Below are 23,904 nucleotides of genomic sequence, written 5' to 3'. Positions count from 1 at the left end.
GTAGATGTTACTGTATTTTCCTATAAATATAATGAAAGTTAGACAAAGACAAAATAAAAATGACCTACATTTTGTTACGGAGGAAGTAGTTGCCACGGAGTTCCTAAACCTAAGAAATACTTAGTTCTTTCTAATTTTTCTTAAACAAAGTTCTTTATACTTTTAAAAAAACACTAACTATGCATTGGATACATACGCTTACAAATGATTAATAGAAAGCTTGCCATACACCTATTAAATGTTTAGTTGCCTTTGAGATATAGTAAGAGCGTTATAGCATACCAATTTTTTTCTGAGATCTCGCAAATGAAGAATTGAAGTGAGTAAACCGGTTCTTTTATTAATATGGTGTTACTCTGTTTATACTGTGGAAACTTAGGTACAAGTTGGCAATATAAAAGTCATTATAATATAAAAATGTACTCCGATGTTTCTCAAGCCCAATTGCGGCACAAAACTTTCCACTAGTTTGTAGTGTGGGATAGCAACAAAAAAGATAAAATGTTTACCTTATCATTTCCAGCCAAACTAGCGTATGGGATATTTTTCAAACAAAATCACAAAACTAGAACTTGTTGGCCTACTATTTTGGTGTGCATCATAGAACTAAAACTATTTTGGCGTATAACATATAAACTGTTTTAACACATGGAAGATGGAACTGTAGTATTGACACTTGTAGACCTATAACTCTCACAAATCTACAATTATTTCAAAGATGCCAGGTGTCAAATAGTTCGACTTCTATGTGCATCTAACAACTTGCTAGAATAATTATTATACAAATGTAAACCTACTCCATTTTCTGTATGACATCAGTCAAACTGAATCTGGCAACGATGGGAATAAAGGGAAATGACACAAATACGGGAAACGGTAAAAGGCCTCGAAATTTTTACTAGATTTTGCCTAAGGGACGGAGGCCATTATTTGTGGAACAGAAAATAATCATCGCTCAAATCCCCAACAACTCCAGCTTAGATAAAAAAAATGTAGAACTCGAGATGAAACACGATGATAAGATAATTGTTATCAATTCTATAAATTTAAACTTTATAACCACCAGTTTCTGTTTTACAAGCCTCCATTATGTTGTTTACTCCACTCAAAAGTTTACCTACAGCAAAATGAATTATTGGAGACGTTACAAATTAGCTGTCTGGCGTTGAACTACTGAACCATATAAAAAAAAAGTTCAGAGATGTAAGCGCTACGTTACAACATAGTGTTACAGGTAGCCCGGCTCAGCCAACAACAGAAAATACTAAAAACAATTTACAGCGTGAGGCGAGGCATCTCTTGTCATCTCAATGGTGTGTTGTAATGGGTGAGAAAGAACCGGAAGTCTGGATGATACACTTGGCGATGGCGAAGCCAGTCATCGGCTGCCTGCATGAGGGAGGCCGCAAGCTGCTGCTCCTCAGGCCTATTCGATGACCAAACAGAGCTCCGCAGTTTGTAGGATGCCAGTCCAAAGACTGGCAATGTTAGCTTACCAGCTGCGTTCATACAGTGGTTAAGCCCTCCGAAACTGGAGCATGGTGGTGTCCTGGGATCAGTATCTGCAAAAAAAGGCATCTAGTTATTCAACAACATGATAAAGACAAGAGCTTCATAGAGCTATAAAGAACAAGTAGTCTATTTGATGCAAAAAGGACAAATCTGAACACTATCATAAGACAGTACTTACCCTTGGAAGGTGTCGATAAGTAATGAAATGTCAAGAAACACGCATCTAGATCCTTGAGCGTTGGTCCAGTAGGGATTCTGTATATGGGGTACCTGCAATTGTATGCCCCAAGATGAAACCAACATGTAGATTCATAGCAACACTTAGTTAAAGTATTGCTCTTCTACAGAATGTACTTTGACTCAAATTTTGAGTGCGACCCTTTGTTTCAGTCATCGTGAAATGCATTCTCTGTTTGGGCCAGCATAGCAAATATGACAATTCCGGTTATAGCAAGGATGGTAATCTTTCATAGGACTTAAGCATTGGTGATAAATAGAATAAGATGGAAAACTGCAACTGTGGAACTAAATGTCATGAAACTATTGTTAGTTCAATGAACACGGTGTAGAGATACAGAGATGAGAAATGATTATTTAGATACCCTAAAATAATATAGTTGGAAACTTGTCCAATGAGAAATGGAAAATCTCAACAAAAAAAAACTATGAACACCAGTGAAAATGAAAGGAGAATACAGATCATTGCAACCATACCATGCAACAGACATCCAACTGGTTGGCAGCAGATCGCAACTTCTGAACGTCTTCAAATCTGGAAATTTACTTGCAAGAATTGATACCTGAAGTGACATTTAAAGTAAAGCGTCAACAAACAGGAATATATATGATATCCATAGTCAACTTTCATTTCACATATGAAAAAAAAAGACTTGCCTTATCTGTTAAAGGCTCTCTACCAAATGGTGGATCCGTCTCGAGATACTCAAATATTGGACGTGTGGACGGTGAGTGCATTTCAGCATCATCCCTTTGGAAACCACCCTCCAATCGACATGTTGCTTCCAGAGAACCTCTTAACCGGTCAACATCAGTTTCACTGCTGCCTTCGCTGCTAGTATCCATAGATTCCCCATCACTTTCCTCCCAAGGATGCCTTAAGTAAGTGAGAAAATTAACTAAGAGAATGTTATGAACTATGAAATTCGCAGAAGCAAAAAAGACAGCAAATATGGCATTTTGAAAAGTTGCGATTTCTTTTGTTTGCTTATTTTTACTTCCTTATGTGGAATAATGTTCCAAAGCAGCTAATATTGCATAGCTAAAAGACTTGTAAATATAATGATCTGTAAGCAGTAATTCTAGAGAAAATACACCGCATATATAGGAAGAAGGAACTATTTCTTGAAAATACTAGAAAAGGTGTACTTTCATCGTTAGGGAATATGAAAACCAAGCAAAAGGACTAACTTATATACGTATATCCCCTTTTCTGCTCTATAAGCTCCAATCATATGAGCACTCAAATTAACTTATATACAATAGATCAAGTTTCTATCCCCAAATTTTCAACAACAGGAACATGATAACTATTAAACTGGCATCGATGATTAATATATCCTATGGTAGTTTTGATAACTTCATTTTCTTCCCAGCAAACTAATAAGATGAGTCTGAGGATATCTATCTTGACATCTAAAACGGAGTGAATACCTTTTGTTCTAATATGTTCTAGTAACACTTGTGAGGAAAATGTCTATAATAAGGAACCCAATGCCAACATGAAATATAATAGCTACTGGCATAGTTAAACTATTCACAAGTGTTTTTGGCTGGCAGAAGCGGGGGAGGAGGAGGGGAAGCTTGCTCCCATTGCATTGCTATGGCAATCATCGGTCCACAAATAATGTTGGATGACCAAGCTAAATGTGACAAGATCAGAAAAACTTGACAAGTCCAAGAATCATTTTGGATGAACAAAGTGAACATGACAAGATCGGTTAGGTTAAACAAAAAACAAACCAATCAACCATTACTGAATAAACTGAGAAGTAACTCCTCAATACGAGAAGATTATTCATAGATCCAAGTGAATCCATGAGTGAATCTTAGACCCCCAATTTCTATTAGTGGTAAAACCAAATTAATGGCTTTCTCCAAGCAGTCGAAAAATAGAACACCACACAAACGAACAACAAACAAATAGGCTACACCTGACTACAAAACAACTTAGGAGACGAACTGGGTAAACACTAAACTCATAGTTTCTAACTCAAATAGTTACAACCTCAAGTATGAAATAAGAAATAAGCTTCAATGCTCAATAGACATGATGCATCTTTATTTATATTGATAACATCAATATGAGTAAATCATATAAACAAAAATTAGTTAATATCATTTATCAACACGAATTTCTAGACTCCATCACAAAGAAAACTGAATCGCTGATCCTATAGAGTTTAGTATAAACCATGCTTCCATTTAAGATCCATTTAAAATTCACTAAGCTCGTAAATAATATACTGTAAAGACTGTTTTGGAGTAATATTTGAAACTTTTAATAGATGAAAGATGAACAATATATAAACAATATGTTTCATTGACCCTCCAATTTTAACATCTACCCACAAAAAAAAAAGATGAAGCATTGTGGGCAGAAGCTTTTGGATGGAAATGATTTGGCTGTCAAGATGGTCTGAAAGGTAACAGCACATTGCATAGCCATAAAAGAACTGCAGTCCCATCATTACAGAAAAGCAATGCATGAAGCTTCACAGTTTGCATAACAATTATAAGGACTCAGGAACCATGATACTTTTTTACTTCCGTTTTGCATTTACATGAGCGAATCATTGAAGAACAGAAATTTGACAACTGGCAAACAAGCAACATAAAACCAAAGAAAGGGAAGAAGGTTGAGCTTAAATGCTATCTTACCTGATCCTCGCTGAAACCTTTGAAGGGTCTGCATACAGCTGTATGGCAGAAAGATATGGTACATAATACTGAATCACAGAGTCGCTGCCATTTAACACAAGGGGAACACCAGCCCCGTAAAAGCTCCACTCCTTGAAAGCCTCCCAGAGATCACCAAGGCAGAAATATGGTGGCGAATTTGTAGCATCACCAGTCCTCCATCCCCTCATGCTTGTCTAGATAAATGCATAATCCATTAGCACAAACAAACTCAAATAGCAGAAACTGAACAAAATGAACATATTCTTATCCTCACACAAGATGTTTTATTATTATAATAGAAACTGTACCTCTCCTGAAAACAAGACTGCTGGCCTGAACATAAACAATGACACTGACTAGATTCTTTTGGCACTAAATTGTTCCCATCCAGCCACCACTGAGAAATAACCTATATTGGCTGACTCACACGACCAAAGACCACCATAGGGAACTCATCCCAACGCCTTTAAAAAAGTAGTCGCCTTTCTGCACTTAAGTAAAAAAATCTGATCCTTTGCTCTAGCAAAACTTTCTATTTTCCAATAAACTGCTCAGATAATTACCAACATCAACAACATTTCAGCACATTTTTTTTTGCTAATCTGGTAGTCTAAAAAAAGATTAACTGTCGTCTTATATTTTCGTTTCTAATTGCAACACAAGGATACAGCAGCAGCACTGTGTCAAATTTGCTGGAAATGCAGAAGTGGCACTTTAAGATAGAGATAGATGAAATTCCTTCACAGCTATGGGTCTCAAACTATCCTCATCCAAAAAGAAACATAAACTATATATATATATATATATATATATATATATATATATATATATATATATATATATATATATATATATATATATATATATATATATATATATATATATATATATATATATATATATATATACACCACCGATCATCAGGGATCAGGCAAATAATTAACAATCTGTTTTATGTTGCATTTTCGTGCCAGAAGCCCAGAAGCATCTCTCCACACAGTCAAAACAAGCATATTGCGCGCGCATCAACCAGTGAGTCGAGTATGCAACTCTTTCACCAAGCGGAAGTGAAATTCATTACAAGCGTAACTTGGCACGAGAGAAAAGCAGAGTCCCTTCACACGCACGGGTCTCAAACTTTCCCCAATCGAAACAGCAATACGAATCAAATCCAACAATCTGCAGCAGTACCGCCCCAGAACATCTCGAAGCACAGTCATCGGAAGCACCAAGCACTCCAATCGGCCGGAGCAAAAGGCAGGCAAGCAACTATCGCACAAATGGGGGAAATAGAAATTCTGACGAGGCTGACCTTGGGCAAGTACTGCACGGGCACGGAGGGCGTGGTGGAGCTGAGGAACCTCTCGAGATTCCCCGCCTCATCCATCGGCGGCGCCGGCGGAGGGGCCACGCCCGCATCGGCCGCCACCGCCGCCTTTGCGGACGGCTTGGAGGGCGCGTCGGGCCGCCTCTCGGCCTCCTTTGGAGGCGGGGCGGCCGTCTCCGCGGCCCCAGAAGGAGGCGGCGGCGGCTTCTGCCTGGCGGCGGCCCTGGGCGTGAGCGCCACCGCCGCGGGGGACGAGGGGCGCTGGCCCTTGAGCCGCTGCAGCTGCTCCTCCTGCTGCTGGCGGCGCACGTGGGGCGGGCTGTAGAAGCGGTCGACCCCGACGCCGCCGCGCGAGGAGGAGGCGCCGGACGGCCCGGCCATGGCGGCGGCGGAGGCGGCGGCGCTAGGGTTTAGTCCGGCGCGGAGGCGCTCCGAGGCCGCGGGGCGAAGGCGGGGAGCGGACGCCGCGAGAGAGGGGAGGCGGGGGTAGGGTTTTGGCGGGCGCTATTTGGGGGGGGGGGGGGGGGGTGCGGAGGAAGATCTGGGAGTGGAGGCGAGCCGCCGGGGCGGCAGCGGCAGGGTTGGGGAAGCAGACGAGGAAGGAGGAGGGGGGGTTCCGTTTGCCGGTTTGGTTCTCCGTTCCCCCGTTGCCGTGCTGCTCGTTTGCCGGTTCGGTTCTCCCGCTAGCGGCTGCTACGGGGCACCAAAAGGGAAGTGCGTGGCGGCGTTAATAAACGGGGAGGTCCTTTTAAAACTTCAGAAAAATGGATTTATCGTCGAGACTAAGAGGTCATCATGGGTCGTTAGCTAATGTTTGGTTTGGTTAAACTTAAAAATAACCCTATCGGTTCAAAAGTCTAATGTCTATTCATCTCTCGAAAACATAATCTAGATGGTTGATCAATGCTCTAGCTAACTAGTTCGAAGAATCAGAATGTCTAATATTACATCTAGTTAATTGGCTCCAAGTATATGTGTAGCTTTTCTGGTGAGCATTCAATCATATTCACTTTGTTCGCTGTTTGGTTCCTCCAGTTAGCCAACAGTATTTTCTTTTCACACAGTTCCAACACCAGCCTCCAACCACCAGCCAGCCAACAGTATTTTTCTCTCACACCACTCCAGCACCAGCCACCAGCACCAGCATAGAGAACAGAGTGATTATATCTTGCCATCTAACTATACTATTAGTCAAGAATATAACTTCATTGACGCTAAATATTCTTAGTGTAGTGGTATAATTTTAGTTCTATAGAGTCATAATACATATTTTTTAATACCGTTGCATCATCATCATCACTAGTAACGAAAGTACTAGCGTCTAGCTAGAAGTTAGATGCTTTCGATCAGTGTACCTGGTCAAACCAACGAGCAAGATGGCGCCGAGTCGTTGACAAGCCGAGCAGGTGTTGGAAAAGAAACAAAAGAAAAGAAAGGTATAGGTGTGGCGGCACAGCACAAGTATCGAATTCGAATAAACAAAAGGATCGATAAACTAAAATCGTGGCGAGTTGAGGATAAATAAGCCGGATAAGATTTCCAACCAGGTGCGTGCGCTACTGTAGACCGCCAGCGATTCTCCCCGTTCCCGGATCTCCACCGTAGCCCGTAGGCCGTGGCAGGACATCCGCCGGGGCCCACCCGCTCGATCCGCCCCGTCCACGCTGCCCGGGGCCCGCCGATCCGATGGCCCACACGCGACGCGTGCGCGCCCCACGCGCGGCTGGCTGGTGCCGTGCGGGATTCTCTAGAGCCATCCTGGGACGTGGCGAATATTCGCCGCACCGCGGCCCCCCCGCCCGTCCGGGTGTGGGACCCGCGCTGGGGGCCGGCTCGGGGCCCACGTGTTAGGGGCACGGTCTGGCACTCTTGCAGCAGGGGCAGGGGGCAGGGCGCGGTGGGGGGCGTGCACGGGGCCTCCCACGTGAGGAACGACGCGGGGGGGGGGGGGGGTGTGATTGGTCGGTAGGCCTCGCGGGGCGATAAGGCCGGCGACAGCGACCGCGACCTGGGGCCCGTGCTGACGGTGGACCACGGATGGGCTCATGTCGTCGGCGAGCTAGGGGAAGCGGGCCCCACGAGACAGGAACGGATCAGATCAGATCTCGGACGCGCGCGCGTGTGGTGTGGGTAGGGGTGGAAAGGGACTTCAAATTTCGTTTAGAAAATTTAAGAGCTGGATTTTAAAAGGATCGGGTTCTAATTTTATATAATTTTGAGCTAAAATATTTAAGGATCATGTTAGACTATGAAGAGACCATTAGAATCATTAGGATCATTAATTTTAAAGGAGCTAATTAAGATAAAGATTGTTATTTCAGCATTGTAGATGTGTAGATATTGAATAGATCAAGACCGAGCACATATGTGTGGGGATTTGTTGTTTTTATCTTATTTATGATTTTTTTTTTGCAAAACACAATCAGCCAGATGGGTTATTCATGGTGATATGTTGGGTGGCGGGAGGTGGGATGCGACAGAGCAAGATGATGAATGTGTTGGTGGGAGAGTAGAATGTTGGACAGACGCGTCTGTGTTCTCGTGGGTGTACAAAGGATGACTGAGGATGGTAAAGTCAAATTGGCCACTGAGAATTCTCTAATAAAACATCTAATCCAATTGTGTTTTAGGTTGTAGATCTACTATGCGGCAATGCAACCATAGTTTATATTTGCACTGGCAGTATCACGTTTCTTCCTAGTACCTAATCATTGCTCCGGCTCCGGAGTTTTGGAACCAAGACAAGCTATGCTACACACACATCACAAGTGCAATGTTCAAACTCTTGCGTGGATGGATCTTGCAGGAGCTGCCAACGCGCATGGCCATGCCTTATTAGCGGTTTAATTTGTTTAGGAAACGCACATGGCTGGTGCCAGGCTGGCACCAAGAGTGCCTGGACCCTTGAAAACGGAGGAAAAGAAAGAAGGCGAGAAAAGACGTGCGACGAGGCGTGGAGTCAAAGCGTGCAGCAGCTTCCTTCCACGCTGACTGCAGGTGTATCCATGGATCGGATCCACCGACGGGAATCTCAGCCAGCCCACGTCGAGTCAAAGCCACACGTATTAACATATTATATATATAGCGGGATAGAGAGAATACATTGTTTTTTTTGGGAGAAGAATAAATTGTTGTTACACAATCTGAGCTCTTACAAACCGGTACACGAATAGTGCTCAACAGTGATTTATCACTGATTTTACATAAAGCCATCGATGTCGACTGACATCGCGATAAACAAGCCTTGCTCTGCCCCTGTCACAGCAACAACATCTAGAAATACACCAGTCAGGGGTCAACCATATATACAGCTACGTATATGATGTATTTAAATGTATAGGAGACTTTTGAATCTAGAAAAATTGAAATGATCCGTAGTTTATTAAATTTTAAAGCGGAGAGTATAGATCTCGTATGCATGCAATACATGAGCAGAGCTAGTTTGCATTATTGCCCACCGTAGCCTGGACGCCACCACTAGATCGATCCGAGGCCACCGCATGTGCGACACGCCCTCCCACGCCGCGTCGCGCCGACCCCGCCACGCATATAGCAGCGGCAGGCGGCGACGTGCCGCGCCAGACACTGTGCCAGTGCCACCCCCCCCGCGAGCCCATCGAGCTACCGCCTACCACCTCTCCTCTCCCAGTCTCCCTCGCCCTCTCCCATGGCGCCCGCGCCGCGCGCTCTCGCCCACCTCCTCCTCCTCCTCGCGGCGGCGGCCTGCGCGCTCCTGCTGGCCCCGCCGCCGCTGGCCGCCGCGGACGACGGCGAGCCCCTCGTGAAGCAGTTCTACTACTACTCCCCGCCGCCGCCGTCCACGCCCCCGGGCGCCGGGGCCGGCTCCGCCTACCCCTCCCCGCCCGCGACGGGGGCGCCGAACGGGGGCGCCCCGCCGTGCAACTGCGAGAAGCCGCCGCCGGGGGCCCCGACGACGACCCGCGCGCCGGGGGGCGGGCAGCAGGGGCAGGGGCGGCAGTACGCGTTCCTGTCCGCGTCCTCCCAGTCGGCGCCGGCGCTCCGGCTGCCGCTCCTCTGCGCCGCCGCCGCTGTGGCCCTTGCGCGGCGCTAGGCGCTAGCTGGTGTCGGTTCGGTTCCCCGCCGCCGCCGCCGTCGTTTATGTGTAACAGTAACAGTGTAAGGCCCGTTTAGTTTGCAAAAAAGTTTGGCGAAAAGTTAATGGAACACGTTTCGTTGTTAGTTGATAAATAATGTCCAATCATGAACTAATTAGGCTTAAAAGATTCAACTCGTGTTAATCAATTAGACTGTATCTCGTGTTAATCAGTTAGACTGTGTAATTAATTATTTTTTTAACTATATTTAATATTTCATGCATATGTCGAAAGATTCGATGTGACATAGTACTGTATGAAAAATTTTGGGACTAAATAGGGCCTAAGCGAATTGATGCGTGTACTGCCGCTTGCAAAATTCACCGGGGTCTCCTAGGCAAATTGTGTACGTGGTGGGTGCGATTTTATCCACATTTTGTATAGGGTGGAATAGGAAAGACATTGGATGCTCCGTGTAATTCAGAAAAGAATTTACCAAGTGTTTTTCCCCGTGGAAATCTTATTAACACAAAATATAACAATTCCACAAACCATCACTGTAAAATTGTTCCTAAAAAAAACCATCATGGTAAAATTACACCAACTATATTTACACTTGTTCGTTTGGTTTGTCAAGCCAGATTAGCACTACAGTATCACTATTGCTACAGTACCGCCACATATAGTAAGATTCTCGATATTTGAAACTTTACAATAACCATTTGCTACAATAACCAGCTACTACCGTACCACTGACACTACAATATTTCTCTCTCACATAAATCAGCCACAACTAGCCATTCCAGCCCAGCGAACAGGCATTCCAGCCCAGCGAACAGGGTGTTAAATGGACTGTGCGACTGTCAGCCCAACAGTACGGTAGGCTGTTGGTGCGTGGCGCCCACCGCCGGAAGACTGCATCAACTAATGGACCTTCAGCCCAACAGTACGGCGGGCTGTCTGTGCGTTTCACCCTGCGGTAAAAAAAAACTGTGCGTTTCACCTTGCGGTAAAAAAAAAATCATCCACGGAGGAGGAAGTGGTCGCCATTGAGTCCCTAAACCTATGGAATACTTAGTTCTTTCTATTTTTTTCAAAACAAAGTTCTTTGTACTTTTAAAACACTAACTGATGCATTAGATACATATGCTTGTAAATAAATAATAGAGAGCTTGTCAAACAACCATTAGATGTTCAGTTGCCTTTGAGATACAGCAAAAACGTGATAGCATACCAAAAAAATTTCCTCGGATCTAGCTAGAAGTGGTAAAGGGCGTAGGATTTTGAACTAGAAAATCTAAGAGGCGATCTCTAATCTTATACAATTTTGAACTAAATAATTAAAAAGCCTTGTTAGGACCATAGCCCATTACCACCCCTAGATCTAGCATATCAAGAATTGAAGTGAAGAGTATAGGAGTACAAGTAAACATGTTCTTTTATTAGGTACAAGTTGGCAACATGTTTGAGTTAGTTTTAGATTAAAAAAATGAGTTATTTGGGACATCACTTTTACATAATTGAATCGCGAAGCATGGCTTAGCTGATGATATTTTGGTTCACAGGTATGCACCTGAAAGCCGTACGTTTGCCAGTTGATGAGACGAAGAATGGCTTGGTGGTGCAGTTTCTTGCTGTTTGACTGAGGAAACGCGTTTGCTAACACAAGTCATCATCGTCTTGAGCGTTGCACTGTCGAGCTGCAAGACGTCACATTATCTTGTGAGCATCGCCACAGCAGACCAGAGCACCCTTTGGCCTCCAGCTTGTCCAGGCTAGACAGGGAGCTATGATCCTGATAGGCACGACACTCAAATTCATACAATGTACAGAACCACAGCACGAAGAACATCAAAGAATGCTACCCTGCTTATAACATTACTTGCAAGCTGGTAGCAGCTGTGATGTTTCACCCATAGCAAAAACAAAGTCGACGATATACGGAACCAAGATATACAGAACTAAGCAGGTTCACCAATCAGAAAGTGGCATTCTAATGCTCACCCCATCCATCGAACAGTATAATTGCTGATGACAAAGTACTAAAAATATGTGAATATAGTGTTTATCGACGAGCTAGTAAAACACAAAGGCAAACTCATCTCTGTCGAAACATGGATCTGCAAGAGACTTGAAAATGTCACACAGCCTAGGGTTCAACCTTCATCACCTCCTCCCAGTGACCATCTGACCCTTCCTTCCAGAGTGTAATGTTGTTTTCACCAGCAGCTATGGACAGTATGTTCCCAGTCAAGGACCAAGATACCCTCCAGACAGGAGACCCAAAGTCCCGCGTGAGCTTTCCCTCCCACTTGTCTCCATCTTTCCCCTTGGTCCAGATGACGACCTTCCCGTCTTGGGACCCGCTGGCAATGGTCGACTTGGCCAAGCCCAAAACTGGCGCCCATGCGACATCCCGAATACAATCGGTATGCATGTCAGAGATAAGAGCACTCTCCAGCTTCCAGCTACCATTGACAAATCCCCAGACTTTAACAACAGAGTCAAACCCTCCAGAGACAAGCTTATAAACAAGCTCCCCTGAGCCAGCCAGTGAACCAAGTGCAGTTGCTGGAGCCCAAGAGATGGCAGTCGCGCCAACAGGGTGTGCTCGCTCAATGGTTGAAGTATCCCAACCCCCATCAGCTCGCATAGTCAAGATAGATATTCTTCCATCAGAAGACGCACAGGCAAGGCAAAGGCCAACCTCATATGGAGCCCAAGCAATGGAGTTGACAGACGACTTGTGGTCCGTAAACACATGGACTTGAGACCAATTGCCTCGAGCATCCTCCTTCCAAACAATGACACGGCCATCATAGCCGCAGGATGCAAGGACTGTACCATACTTTGGATGGGCCCATGCAACACGCCACACAGGACCATAGTGGCCACTAAGCATTGCAAGAACCTGGGATGGGGCAGTTGCAGCACCAATGTCGATGATCTTCACAGTAGAGTCTGAGGAAGCAGTAGCAAGGCGCTTGCCGTAGTAATCAATAGCAGAGTCGTGGACCATATCCTTGTGATCCAACTCTACTTTCTTTGACGCCATGTTTCCACGCTGAATTATGCTGCTGCCTGTTAGAATATGCAATTAAATTAAATAATCAACATGAATTCAGAAACAAAGGGTACCTAACAGCATTTAAAATGATCAAACAAAGCCTTAATTAATTGAAATGAAGGATTGGCAGTTTGGTGTCAATGTCGATAACAATAAAAACCAGGAAATGCACAATATCAGAAGAAATGTTCATAAACCATGGCCTATTAACATAAAATCTTGAGTGAAACAATAACATTTCTAGTATAATGCTAAATCTACAGGATGGTCCTTTCAAAATAATTAACATGGAAATAAAGAGGTTTTTATACTTCTTGTAGCAATACGAATCACCAGCGTTCCTGCATGACAAATTCATTATATGCTAGCCCTGTAAGCACTATGTTGACATAATGTCAAGAAGGAACACCACAATGAACGCAACACAATATAGAACTAACAAAATGGCTACTCATGAGCATTTTGACTAAGGGCAACATAATAAACACAGGAGAATCGCTTGGTTGGGCTGAAAGAAGGATCTTCCATTCACGACTCAAACAACATCAAAACAGCAAATTCAAGTTTCAGAACTATCCACATTTCGTTTCAAATTCCACCAGTTCCTACATTGGGAAAAGAAAACTTGGAGCATTGATTTTTCATTTTTGTTATACGGAAACTCATGATACCTTTGGATCCAAAGAATTTCTTGTAAGGTGAGGCATTTGAACGACCCACATAAGCATTTGCCTGGCAAACTAGCTAGCACTACCTATGTTTACAAGAGGCAAATTAGTACTGCAGAGGATACGAAACCCTAGGAAATGCATGCTCCACTATTTGTTCGGCAAGATTCAAAACACATAGCTGCGAGTTGCTACGGATCACGTCTATGAGAGGCAATAACAGCTCCTGGATCCAATGTAACAGAGCTGTAGGTCCCCAATTATCCCTTGGGGAGCCATGGTTCTGTTGGGCTGTTGGCTGATGAATTTTCAATCTAGAAGTTGCGGTTGCTGACCAAAAAAAAAACGACTGAACATCCCATGGCAATTCTTTTGCTGGTTAAGATTTCCAGGCTAGGTGCAGCAAACAGATCACCTTTCCACACGGACCATACTGGCAAGAATCCCGTTGGCAGTGTAACTACGCATTGTAAATTGATAAACCCAAGCAAACCCTAAGCCACCAATCCGCAGTCTACACACGACGGCGCGGAACCAGGGCCGGGCTCAACGACAGGCCGCGGGGTTCCCAGTCGAACCTTGAAAGCCCCGCACAAAATCCTGAGTACCTAACGCGCATCGCCGCGAGATCGGAGCTTCCGCTCCCACGCCGCGGAGCACGACCCGGATCCAAGGTTTCCCCGCGGCCGCAAGCGGAGATCCAGCGCGTCGAGGGGAGGATAGGGTCCGCTTACCAGGGGACGGGGGCGACGGCGGATCTCCGCCGCGCGCCGGCGCGGGCGGGCGTGGACGGCGGGGGCGGCGGGGCGCCGGCTGCAGGAGGGAGGAGACGGGCGGGGAGGTGGCCGGATCTGGATCGAGGCGTGTTGGAACTTGGAACTCGGACGCGGTGGAGGAAGGCTGCGGGCGGGCGGGCGGGCCGTTTGTGGTGGGTTGGGTCGAGCCGGATGTACGATCTGTTCGCTTCCTTCCTTTGAAAGGCTTTTTGCCTTGATCAAATTAGTCGTAATGATGATAAACATATAAAAATTAGTCTAAACCTCTATGCAAGCAAACGTCCACATAAGCCTGACTATCAATGATAAAATTAGTCGCTATGCAAGCACTTGTGTTGAGATAAATATACTTGAACCTGGATCAAATTCGTTAGGCCAGCTCAAGTGTTGCAGGAAAACAAATCGTAGAAAGTGTGAATCGAATCGTGAACACTAGAAGCGTTGAACCATGGCTGTTAGAAGAGAAATCGGCATTTGCTGAAACGTCGAACCGAGGCAAATTAAATAATACTATTTCATGCACATGGCTGTTGCCTCTAGCCACCCGCCCATGCAAGCGAGAGAGGGATGGAACTCTGTACATGGGTCCTACCAGTTTTTGACACCGAGGGATCGAGCGTTTCTTATGTTTGCTTTTCATCTCTGACAATGTTCGACGCTACACTGGAGCTGATCTTATGAGTATATCTAATCATGGGCTGCCCGACTCGACGAATCCGATCCGTCCGAAAAAACTTGACCCGATCCAACGAATGTATGGGCTTGGTAGGGGCCAACATTGTTGACCTGAAACTTGAAAAAATCAGGTACAACCCGTCTTGAAAATTATATATAAAAACAAAATCAGATTTTACCCAACCCAACCACATATCGGGTCAAGCTCAGGTCGAAAAATCCGGTCTGGTGAATTCTTTTGACCCAACCCTATGGATGATTAGGTTTACTTATAAGCAACCTAAACAACTGAGTGCTACATTGCTACGCTCAGTTTCCATTTTTCAGGACATGTATAGCAGTACCAAAATGATCTTTTGAGTGCCACTTTGCATATTGCCACCATTTTTCAGAAAACCAACGAATTGGGTCTATTAGACTAGGTTTTTTGCACTCGGTCCATGTGTTATATGTTGGACGGTTGGTCTATCTCCTCCTTCGTTTATTTTTTTTGCCTGTGCAAATCCAAATATCTTAAATAAATGAGCAGTAGCCTTTTTTTTTGACGGGCAGATAGCGCATACTACAATTTACTCCAATTTTTCTCAAGCACAATTGTGGCACAAAACTTAGTTTATTTAGATTCTTCTCAAGGCAGCGTGCCACAAAACTTTCCACTAGTTTGTAGTGTGCCATATAGAAACAAAAGAGTAAAATGTTTACCTTATCATTTCCAGCAAAAATTTAACAACCCGAGTCTACTATGTGATGTTTTTCAAACAAAAGTGGCCTATACTATTTTGGCGTGCATCATAGAACTAAAACTATTTTGGCGTATAACACAAACTGTTTTCGCAGAAGGAAGATGGAACTGTAGAATTGACACTTGGTATCATAAACCTGTAACTCTCACAAAATTACAAATACTTCAAAGATGCCAGGTGTCGACTTCTATGTACATCTAGTAACATCTTGCTAGAATAATTATACAAATGTAAACCTACTCCATTTTCTCTGTGTGACATCAGTCAAACTGAGTCTCCCACGATCGGAGGGAAGGGAAATGACACAAATACAGAAAACCGTGAAAGACATCAAAGTTTTTTGCTAGATTTTGCCAAGTCACGGAGACCATTTTTTGAGGAACACAAAATAATCATCGGTCAAATCCCCAACAACTCCAGCTTAGATGAAAAATGTAGAACTCGAGATGAAACACGATGATAAGATAATTGTTCTCAATTCTATAAATTTAAATTTTATAACCACCAGTTTCTGTTTTACAAGTCTCCATTATGTTGTTTACTCCACTCAAAAGTTTACCTACAGCAAAGGAATTATTGGAGACGTTACAAATTAGCTGTCTGGCGTTGAACTACTGAACCATATCAAAAAAAAGTTCAGAGATGTAAGCGCTACGTTACAACATAGTGTTACAGGTAGCCCGGCTCAGCCAACAACAGAAAATACTAAAAACAATTTACAGCGTGAGCAAGCCATCTCTTGTCATCTCAATGCTGTATTGTAATGGGTGAGAAAGAACCGAAAGTCTGGATGATACACTTGGCGATGGCGAAGCCAGTCATCTGCCGCCTGCATTAGGGAGGCTGCATGCTGCTGCTCCTCGGGCCTACTCGATGACCAAACAGAGCTCCGCAGTTTGTAGGATGCTAGTCCGAAGACAGGCAATGTTAGCTTACCAGCTGCGTTCATACAGTGGTTAAGCCCTCCGAAACTGGGGCATGCTGGTGTCCTGGGATCAGTATCTGCAAAAAAAAAGTATCTATTTATTCAACAACATGATAAAGACAAGAGCTATAAAGACAGTACTTACCCTTGGAAGGTGTTGATAAGTAATGAAATGTCAAGAAACATGCATCTAGATCCTTGAGTGTTGGTCCAGTAGGGATTCTGTATATGGGGTACCTGCAATTGTATGCCCCAGGATGAAACCAATATGTAGATTCATAGCAACACTTAGTTAAAGTATTGCTCTTCTACAGAAAGTACTTTAACTCAAATTTTGCAAGCGATCCTTTGTTTATGTTGTCGTGAAATGCATTCTCTGTTTGAGCCAGCACAGCAAGTATGACAATTCCGGTTATAGCAAGGATGGTAAACTTTCATAGGACTTCAGCATTGGTGATAAATAGAATAAGATTAAAACTGCAACTGTGGAACTAAATCTCATGAAACTACTGTTAGCGCAATGAACAGTGTATAGAGACAGAGATGAGAAATAATTATTTAGATACCCTACGAGAAATGAAAATCTCAAAAAAAAAAAAGCTATGAACATCAGTGAAATGACGAGAGAATCGGGATCATTACAGACATACCATGCAACAGACATCCAGCTGGTTGGCAGCAGATCGCAACTTCTGAACGTCTTCAAATCTGGAAATTTACTTGCAAGAATTGATACCTGAAGTGATATTTTTAAAGTAAACCATCAACAAACAGGAATATATATGATATGCATAGTTGACTTTCATTTCACATATGAAAAAGAAGACTTGCCTTATCTGTTAAAGGCTCTCTACCAAATGGTGGATCTGTCTCGAGATACTCAAATATGGGACGAGTGGACGGTGAGTGCATTTCAGCATCATCCCTTTGGAAACCACCCTCCAATCGACATGATGCTTCCAGAGAACCTCTTAACCGGTCAACATCAGTTTCACTGCTGCCTTCGCTGCTAGTATCCATAGATTCCCCGTCACTTTCCTCCCAAGGATGCCTTAAGTAAGCGAGAAAATTAACTAAGAGAATGTTATGAACTAGAAATTCGCAGAAGCCAAAAGGACAGCAAAGATGCCATTTTGAAAAGTTGTGATTTCTTTTGTTTGCTTATTTTTATTTCCTTATGTGGAATAATGTTCCAAAGCAGCTAATATTGCACAGCTAAAAGACTTGTAAATATAATGATTTGTAGCGTGAATTCTAGAGAAAATACACTGCTACACCACATATATAGGAAGAAGGAACTATTTCTCAAAAATACTAGAAAAGGTGTATTTTCATCGTTAGGGAATATGAAAACCAAGCAAAAGGACTAACTCATATATGTATACCCCCTTTTCTGCTCTAAGCTCCAATCATATGAGCACTCAAATTAACTTATATGGAGTAAGTTTCTATCCCCAAACTTTCAACAACATGAACATGATAAGTTTTAAACTGGCATTGGTGATTAATATATCATATAGTAGTTTTGATAACTCCATTTTCTTCCCAGCAAACTAATAAGATGAGGGCCTCAGGACATCTATCTTGACATCTGAAATGGTGTGAATACCTTTTATTCTAATATGTTCTATTAACACTTGTTGCGAGGAAAATGAAAATAAATAAGGCACCCAATGCCAACATGAAATATAATAGCTACTGGCACAGTTAAAGTATTCACAAGTGTTTTTGACTGGGAGGAGCGGCAGAGGGGGAGGAGGAGCTTGTTCCCATTGCATTGCTATGGCAATCATCAGTCCACAAATCATGTTGGATGACCAAGCTAAACGTGACAAGATCAGAAAAACTTGACAAGTCCAAGAATCAGTTTGGATGACCAAGGCGAGCATGGCAAGATCAGTAAGGTTAAACAAAAACTTGACCAACAAACCAATCAACCATTACAGAATAAAGCTAAGAAGTAACTCCTCAATACAAGAAGATTATTCACAGATACATACATGAAGTGAATCCATGAGTAGAATCTCAGCACCCCAATTTCCATTAGTGATTAAACCAAATTAATGGCTTTCTCCAAGCAGTCAAAAAATAGAACACACAAACGAACAACAAACAAATAGACTACACAAATGAACAACAAACAAATAGACTACACAAACAAACAACAAAATACCTTAGGAAACGAACTGGGGAAACACTCAACTCATAGTTTCTAACTCAAATAGCTACAACCTCAAGTATGAGATAAGCTTCAATGCTCAATAGACACGATGCATCTTTATTTATATTGATAACATCAATATCAGTTAATCATATAAATAAAAAATAGTTAATATCATTTATCAACAGGAATTTCTAGACTCCATCACAAAGAAAACTAAATCGCTTATCCTGTAGAGTTTAGTATAAACCATGCCTCCATTTAGGATCCGTTTCAAATTCAATAAGCTCATAAATAATCTACTACAAAGACTTTGTTTTGGAGTATTATTCGAAAATTTTAATAGATGAAAGATGAACATATATAAACAAATATGTTTCATTGACCCTCCAATTTTAACATATACCCACAAAAAAAGATGAAGCATTCAAGGTTTATGAGCAGAGCTTTTGGATGGGAATGATTTGGCAGTCAAGGTGGTCTGAAAGGTAACAGCACAATGCATATGAATCTTCAGAGTTTGCAGAACAATTACAAGGACTCAGGAACCATGATATTTTTTACTTCTATTTTGCATTTATATCAGCGAAATCATTGAAGAACAGAAATTTGACAACTGGCAAAATAAGCAACATAAAGCCAAAGAAAAGGAAGAAGGTTGAGCTTAAATGCTATCTTACCTGATCCTCGCTGAAACCTTTGAAGGGTCTGCATACAGCTGTATAGCAGAAAGGTATGGAACATAATACTGAACCACAGACTCTCTACCATTTAACACAAGGGGAACACCAGCCCCGTAAAAGCTCCACTCCTTGAAAGCCTCCCAGAGATCACCAAGGCAGAAATATGGTGGTGGACTTGTAGCATCACAATTCCTCCATCCCCTCATGCTTGTCTGGATAAATGCATAATCCATTAGCACAAACAAACACAAATAGCAGAAATTGAACGACAAAATGAACATATTCTTCAATCGTCCTCACATAAGATGTTTTATTATTATAATAGAAACTGTACCTCTCCTGAAAACAAGACTGCTGGCCTGAACATAAACAATGATACTGACTAGATTCTGTTGGCACTAAGTTGTTCCCATCGGGCTACTACTGAAAAATAACCTGGATTGGCTGACTCACACGACCAAAGACCACCATAGGGAGCTCATCCCAACCCCTTTAAAAAAGTAGTCGTGTTTCTGTACTTAAGTAGAAATTCTGATCCTTTGTTCAAGCAAAACTTTCTATTTCTCAATAAACTGCTCAGCTAATTACGAACAGCAACAACACTTCATCACATTTTATTGCCAATCTGGTAGTTTAAAAAAAGATTAATCGTAGTCTTATATTTACTTTTCTAATTGCAACATGCCAACACGAAGATACTGCAGATGCATTGTGTCAAATTAGCTGGAAAGGCAGGAGTGCCACTTTAAGCTAGAGATAGATGAAATTACGCCACAGCTATGGGTCCCAAACTTTCCACATCCACAAAAGAAAAACAAGAACCATATATACATATACCACCTGATCATCAGGCAAATAATTCAACAGTCTGTTTTATGTTGCATTTTCGTGCCAGAAGCCCAGAAGCATCTCTCCGCACAGTCAAAACAAGCATATTGCGCGCACATCAATCGGTGAGAGTTGGTGACAGCAAAAGCAAGTACGCAACTATTTCACCAAGTGGAAGTGAAATTCATTGCAGACGTAACTTGGCACGAGAGAAAAGCAGAGTCCCTTCACACGCACGGGTCTCAACTTTCCCCAATCGAAACAGCAACACGAACCAAATCTAACAAGCTGCAGCAGTACCACTGCATGTTCGTGCCAGAAACATCTCGCAGCACAGTCATCGGAAGCATCAGGCACACCAATCGGCAGGAGCAAAAGGCAGGAAGGCAACTATTGCACAAAGGGATGGGGGGATGAAAATTCTGACGAGGCTGACCTTGGGCAAGTACTGCACGGGCACGGACGGCGTGGTGGAGCTGAGGAACCCCTCGAGATTACCTGCCTCATCCGTCGGCGGCGGCGGCGCCGGCGGCGGGGCCACGGCCGCATCGGCCGCCGCCTTCGCGGACGGCTTGGAGGGCGCGTCGGGCCGCCTCTCGGCCTCCTTTGGAGGCGGGGCGGCCGGCTCCGCGGCCCCAGCCGGCGGCGGCTTCTGCCTGGAGGCCCTGGGCGTGAGCGCCACCGCCGCGGGGGACGAGGGGCGCTGGCCCTTGAGCCGCTGGAGCTGCTCCTCCTGCTGCTGCTGGCGGCGCACGTGGGGCGGGCTGTAGAACCGGTCGACCCCGACGCCGCCGCGCGAGGAGGAGGCGCCGGACGGCCCGGCCATGGCGGCGGCGGCGCTCCGAGGCAGCGGGGCGGGGGACGGGGGCGGGGGCGGGGGCGGAGTCCGCGAAAGACGAGGGGGGCGGGGCTAGGGTTTTGGTGGGAGTGGAGGAAGATCTGGGAGTGGAGGCGAGGCGCCGTGGCGGGCGGCAGCGGCAGTAAACAAGGTGGGGGGATTGGGGAAGGAGGAAGGAGGGGTGGTTCCGTTTGCCGGTTTGGTTCTCCGTTCCGTTGCGGGCTGGCCGTGCTGCTCGTGTGCAGAGCCCCTCCCCCCGCTAGCGGCTGCTACGGGCACCAAAGGGAAGTGTGTCGCGGCGTGAATAAAAGGGAAAGCGCGTGATTGATCCGTTTATGCGAGGACCCGTTTGGATTGTTTGGATGTGCTTATAATAGCGCTCATATGGGTGCTAAAGCTTTTGAATTTCAGCTAAACTTTAGCCACCCCATTACAACTCTCGTGTTGAAGGCTTAATTCGATATGTACCATTATAACTCTACCGTATTGGAAGTGCCTTTATTTTTTAAGGAACTATGCTACTGCCATTACAATTTCACACTTACTTATTCAAACATATCGTTGTTACTATGTACCATTTCAATGTGTTTATGGAAAAATTTGGACCAAAATGCCCTCATCTTCAACCTACCACCCCTATCTTATTTCTCCCATCTCGACCGCCATAGTGGCTGCTGGGCCGCAGCATCTCCGTCGACATCAAGGCGCTCCCTCGACGTCCGGTGGGCGTAGCTCCGCGTCCTTGGTGGCAGTGTCGTCGGCGCTGGCACAGGAGCCCGCCACTGCATCTGCACGACCTGAATCCACGGCCACAACCACGGTTGAGGCTCCGGCTGTGACAATCCAAGTTTTAGGGGTTAAAAATAAATTTTTTGTATTGATTTAAAATTTAAACCATGATTTCCAGAGCAAGGGTATTTTTGTTATTTTGGAAAAGTGCAAAGTCCTTTTTACAAAATAATTTTTTTTCAAAAGGCAAAATTTCAAAATTTATGAGGGGTTAAAATGTATATTTTGTTTTTCACTTTTACCCTCATAAAAACATGTATTTATACTTAAGGATACCCTTGCAATTTTAAAATATAAGTTGTGTTCTTTTGCAAATGAAAGATTTGGCGACTTTCAAAATTATTTCAAAACCTTTGATCTAGTAAAAATTTGCACAACATGAAAGTTGTAGATCTTAAAAAGTTACACAACTTTCATGTTGAACACTTTTTCATTTGAGCCCTAAATCAACGGAAAATTTTACTTTTCAGTTAGACCCCTGAACTTTTGGAAAATTACAAAACCACCCTTACTACCCTTCTTCCTCTCCTATCTGCTAAAACAAGGGCGCCGCCGCTCACCGCCGGCCTTCTCCGCCCCTAGTGCCGCTTTCCCCAAACCCCCAGCCACCTCCACACGTCGTGCACGAGCACTCCACCGCCTCCGCTGTCCTCCTGCATACGCGCCACACCACCGCATCTTGCCACCTTGCCGGCCGCCGCTGGGAAACACGTCGTCGCCTCCGGTTTCACCCCTCCCCTACCGAGCTCACCCCCAGAACCCTCCTCTCGCTTATCCTGTCCACTCTGGGCTATAAAAAAGCCTCGACCGGGCTTCTTCCCCAACACACCACCGCCGCCCCTTCTCCATCAACTCCGGCGAGCCTCCGCCGCCGCCGATCTGCCGCCACAATGATGCTCCGACCACCCCAAGGCCCCAGATAGCTTCACAGTGACCTTGTGAAGCTAGCTATCCACTCGATTCAACCCATCCCCTGCCGAGACCTCCTCGCCGTCGTTCACCCCGCCGCCGTGCCCTACCCCACTGCCGACAAGCTTCTCCAGTCACTTTCCCCGGCACCCAAGCCCACCAACAGAAATAATATCGCTAGTCGACGGAACATACGAACTCATCCAGGAATGTGACGGAAGACAACGAAGACCTAAACGTGAACCCGAAGTCCGAGAGTGAACTGTATGAAGTCCAAGCCAACGTGTTTGAATTAACTGAAGCTCTGAACTCTGATTCGAAAGAGCTGAAGCCTACTAACTCTATAGACTCTACTAAAGGCAAGCCCAGTGCATAATTCTATATTTTAAATTATACAACTTACTATCTTTATTTACTTGTGCATTTAAGTTATTAGAGTTGATTGGAAACCTTAGATGCATAATCCTAGGTACCTATTGATTGAACACTAGAACTGAGTTCGAATAGATGCTATACTAATAGGACCGGTAAAAGTCGAGTGATTGCTTGTCACTAGCGAGCTTTATAGGAATTAATTGTTTACTTTATGTAATCACAATAAGTACCATGGACGGATTGGGTTATTAGTTTCAACTAGTTTCATGGTGGAAATATGTCTGTGTTGATAAAATTTTGCTAAGGCCGCAGTGTGTGTGGTAGTGTTGATTAAGCGTTTGAAAGTACTAGCCACATGCCGTAAATATGGTACGCGGCAAGCCTAGTAACCAATCGGCCCAGCAAGTGGACATACCTCCCACTCTCCCTTAGGGATAGCATGAATAAAATGGATGTGGGATGAGGTTGGTGCCCTGTTAAACAATGTAGCACTACAACTACGACTATGAGGAACGAGGTGGGTGCCCTATAGTCGGGGAGAGTGGCCCTGATCCACGAACCGGAATGAAAGGCAAACGGTTGCTTGGGAGTGACTCGTCAGTGCTCCAAGCGTGTGTGTTAGGTTTACCTTGCCAATATTGAAATTCGGTTTGA

The 23,904-nt window shown here is 44.2% G+C and overlaps 3 protein-coding genes across 5 annotated transcripts; all 3 read right to left on the bottom strand.

Moving 5' to 3' along the window:
* Positions 1-1,015: 1,015 nt before the first annotated feature.
* LOC120666517 lies at positions 1,016-6,444 on the bottom strand. 2 transcript variants are annotated; one of them, XM_039946389.1, is made up of 6 exons: positions 5,744-6,444; positions 4,411-4,625; positions 2,407-2,581; positions 2,227-2,312; positions 1,691-1,782; positions 1,016-1,562 (listed from the first exon to the last, which is right to left on the bottom strand). In XM_039946389.1, the coding sequence occupies exons 1-6, from the start codon at positions 6,137-6,139 to the stop codon at positions 1,303-1,305; spliced, it is 1,224 nt and encodes a 407-aa protein (XP_039802323.1). In that variant the 5' UTR covers positions 6,140-6,444; the 3' UTR covers positions 1,016-1,302. The 2 variants fall into 2 exon arrangements, with proteins under 2 accessions (XP_039802323.1, XP_039802315.1); XM_039946381.1 differs by having other exon boundaries at positions 2,407-2,626; positions 5,744-6,439.
* A 5,220-nt stretch (positions 6,445-11,664) lies between these two features.
* On the bottom strand, positions 11,665-14,473 carry LOC120666510 (protein transport protein SEC13 homolog B-like). Its single transcript, XM_039946369.1, has 2 exons — positions 14,283-14,473; positions 11,665-12,894 (listed from the first exon to the last, which is right to left on the bottom strand). Exon 2 carries the CDS (start codon positions 12,866-12,868, stop codon positions 11,963-11,965), a length of 906 nt encoding a protein of 301 aa, XP_039802303.1. The 5' UTR covers positions 12,869-12,894; positions 14,283-14,473; the 3' UTR covers positions 11,665-11,962.
* Positions 14,474-16,199: 1,726 nt separating this feature from the next.
* Positions 16,200-21,435, bottom strand: LOC120666496. Of its 2 annotated transcripts, none has more exons than XM_039946359.1 (6): positions 20,776-21,435; positions 19,509-19,723; positions 17,499-17,673; positions 17,318-17,403; positions 16,813-16,904; positions 16,200-16,744 (listed from the first exon to the last, which is right to left on the bottom strand). In XM_039946359.1, the coding sequence occupies exons 1-6, from the start codon at positions 21,163-21,165 to the stop codon at positions 16,485-16,487; spliced, it is 1,218 nt and encodes a 405-aa protein (XP_039802293.1). In that variant the 5' UTR covers positions 21,166-21,435; the 3' UTR covers positions 16,200-16,484. The 2 variants fall into 2 exon arrangements, with proteins under 2 accessions (XP_039802293.1, XP_039802286.1); XM_039946352.1 differs by having other exon boundaries at positions 17,499-17,718; positions 20,776-21,432.
* Positions 21,436-23,904: the final 2,469 nt, after the last annotated feature.

This window comes from Panicum virgatum, chromosome 2K (genome assembly GCF_016808335.1).
Source record: "Panicum virgatum strain AP13 chromosome 2K, P.virgatum_v5, whole genome shotgun sequence".
Classification (NCBI taxonomy): Eukaryota; Viridiplantae; Streptophyta; class Magnoliopsida; order Poales; family Poaceae; genus Panicum; species Panicum virgatum.
Note: the sequence above shows the minus strand (reverse complement) of the source record. Positions and strands in the feature narration are given on the sequence as shown.

Excerpts from the sequence above, each read along its gene's own strand:
- LOC120666517 (XM_039946381.1), bottom strand. The coding sequence starts at position 6,139 with ATGGCCGGGCCGTCCGGCGCCTCCTCCTCGCGCGGCGGCGTCGGGGTC. Across the intron at positions 2,313-2,406 it reads GAGAGCCTTTAACAGATAAG|GTATCAATTCTTGCAAGTAA; the intron begins GCAAGTCTTTTT and ends ATGTCACTTCAG. Across the intron at positions 1,783-2,226 it reads AGTTGGATGTCTGTTGCATG|GTACCCCATATACAGAATCC; the intron begins GTATGGTTGCAA and ends ATACAATTGCAG.
- LOC120666510 (XM_039946369.1), bottom strand. The coding sequence starts at position 12,868 with ATGGCGTCAAAGAAAGTAGAGTTGGATCACAAGGATATGGTCCACGAC.
- LOC120666496 (XM_039946352.1), bottom strand. The coding sequence starts at position 21,165 with ATGGCCGGGCCGTCCGGCGCCTCCTCCTCGCGCGGCGGCGTCGGGGTC. Across the intron at positions 17,719-19,508 it reads AAGGTTTCAGCGAGGATCAG|GCATCCTTGGGAGGAAAGTG; the intron begins GTAAGATAGCAT and ends CGCTTACTTAAG. Across the intron at positions 16,745-16,812 it reads CTTATCAACACCTTCCAAGG|ATACTGATCCCAGGACACCA; the intron begins GTAAGTACTGTC and ends TTTTTTTTGCAG.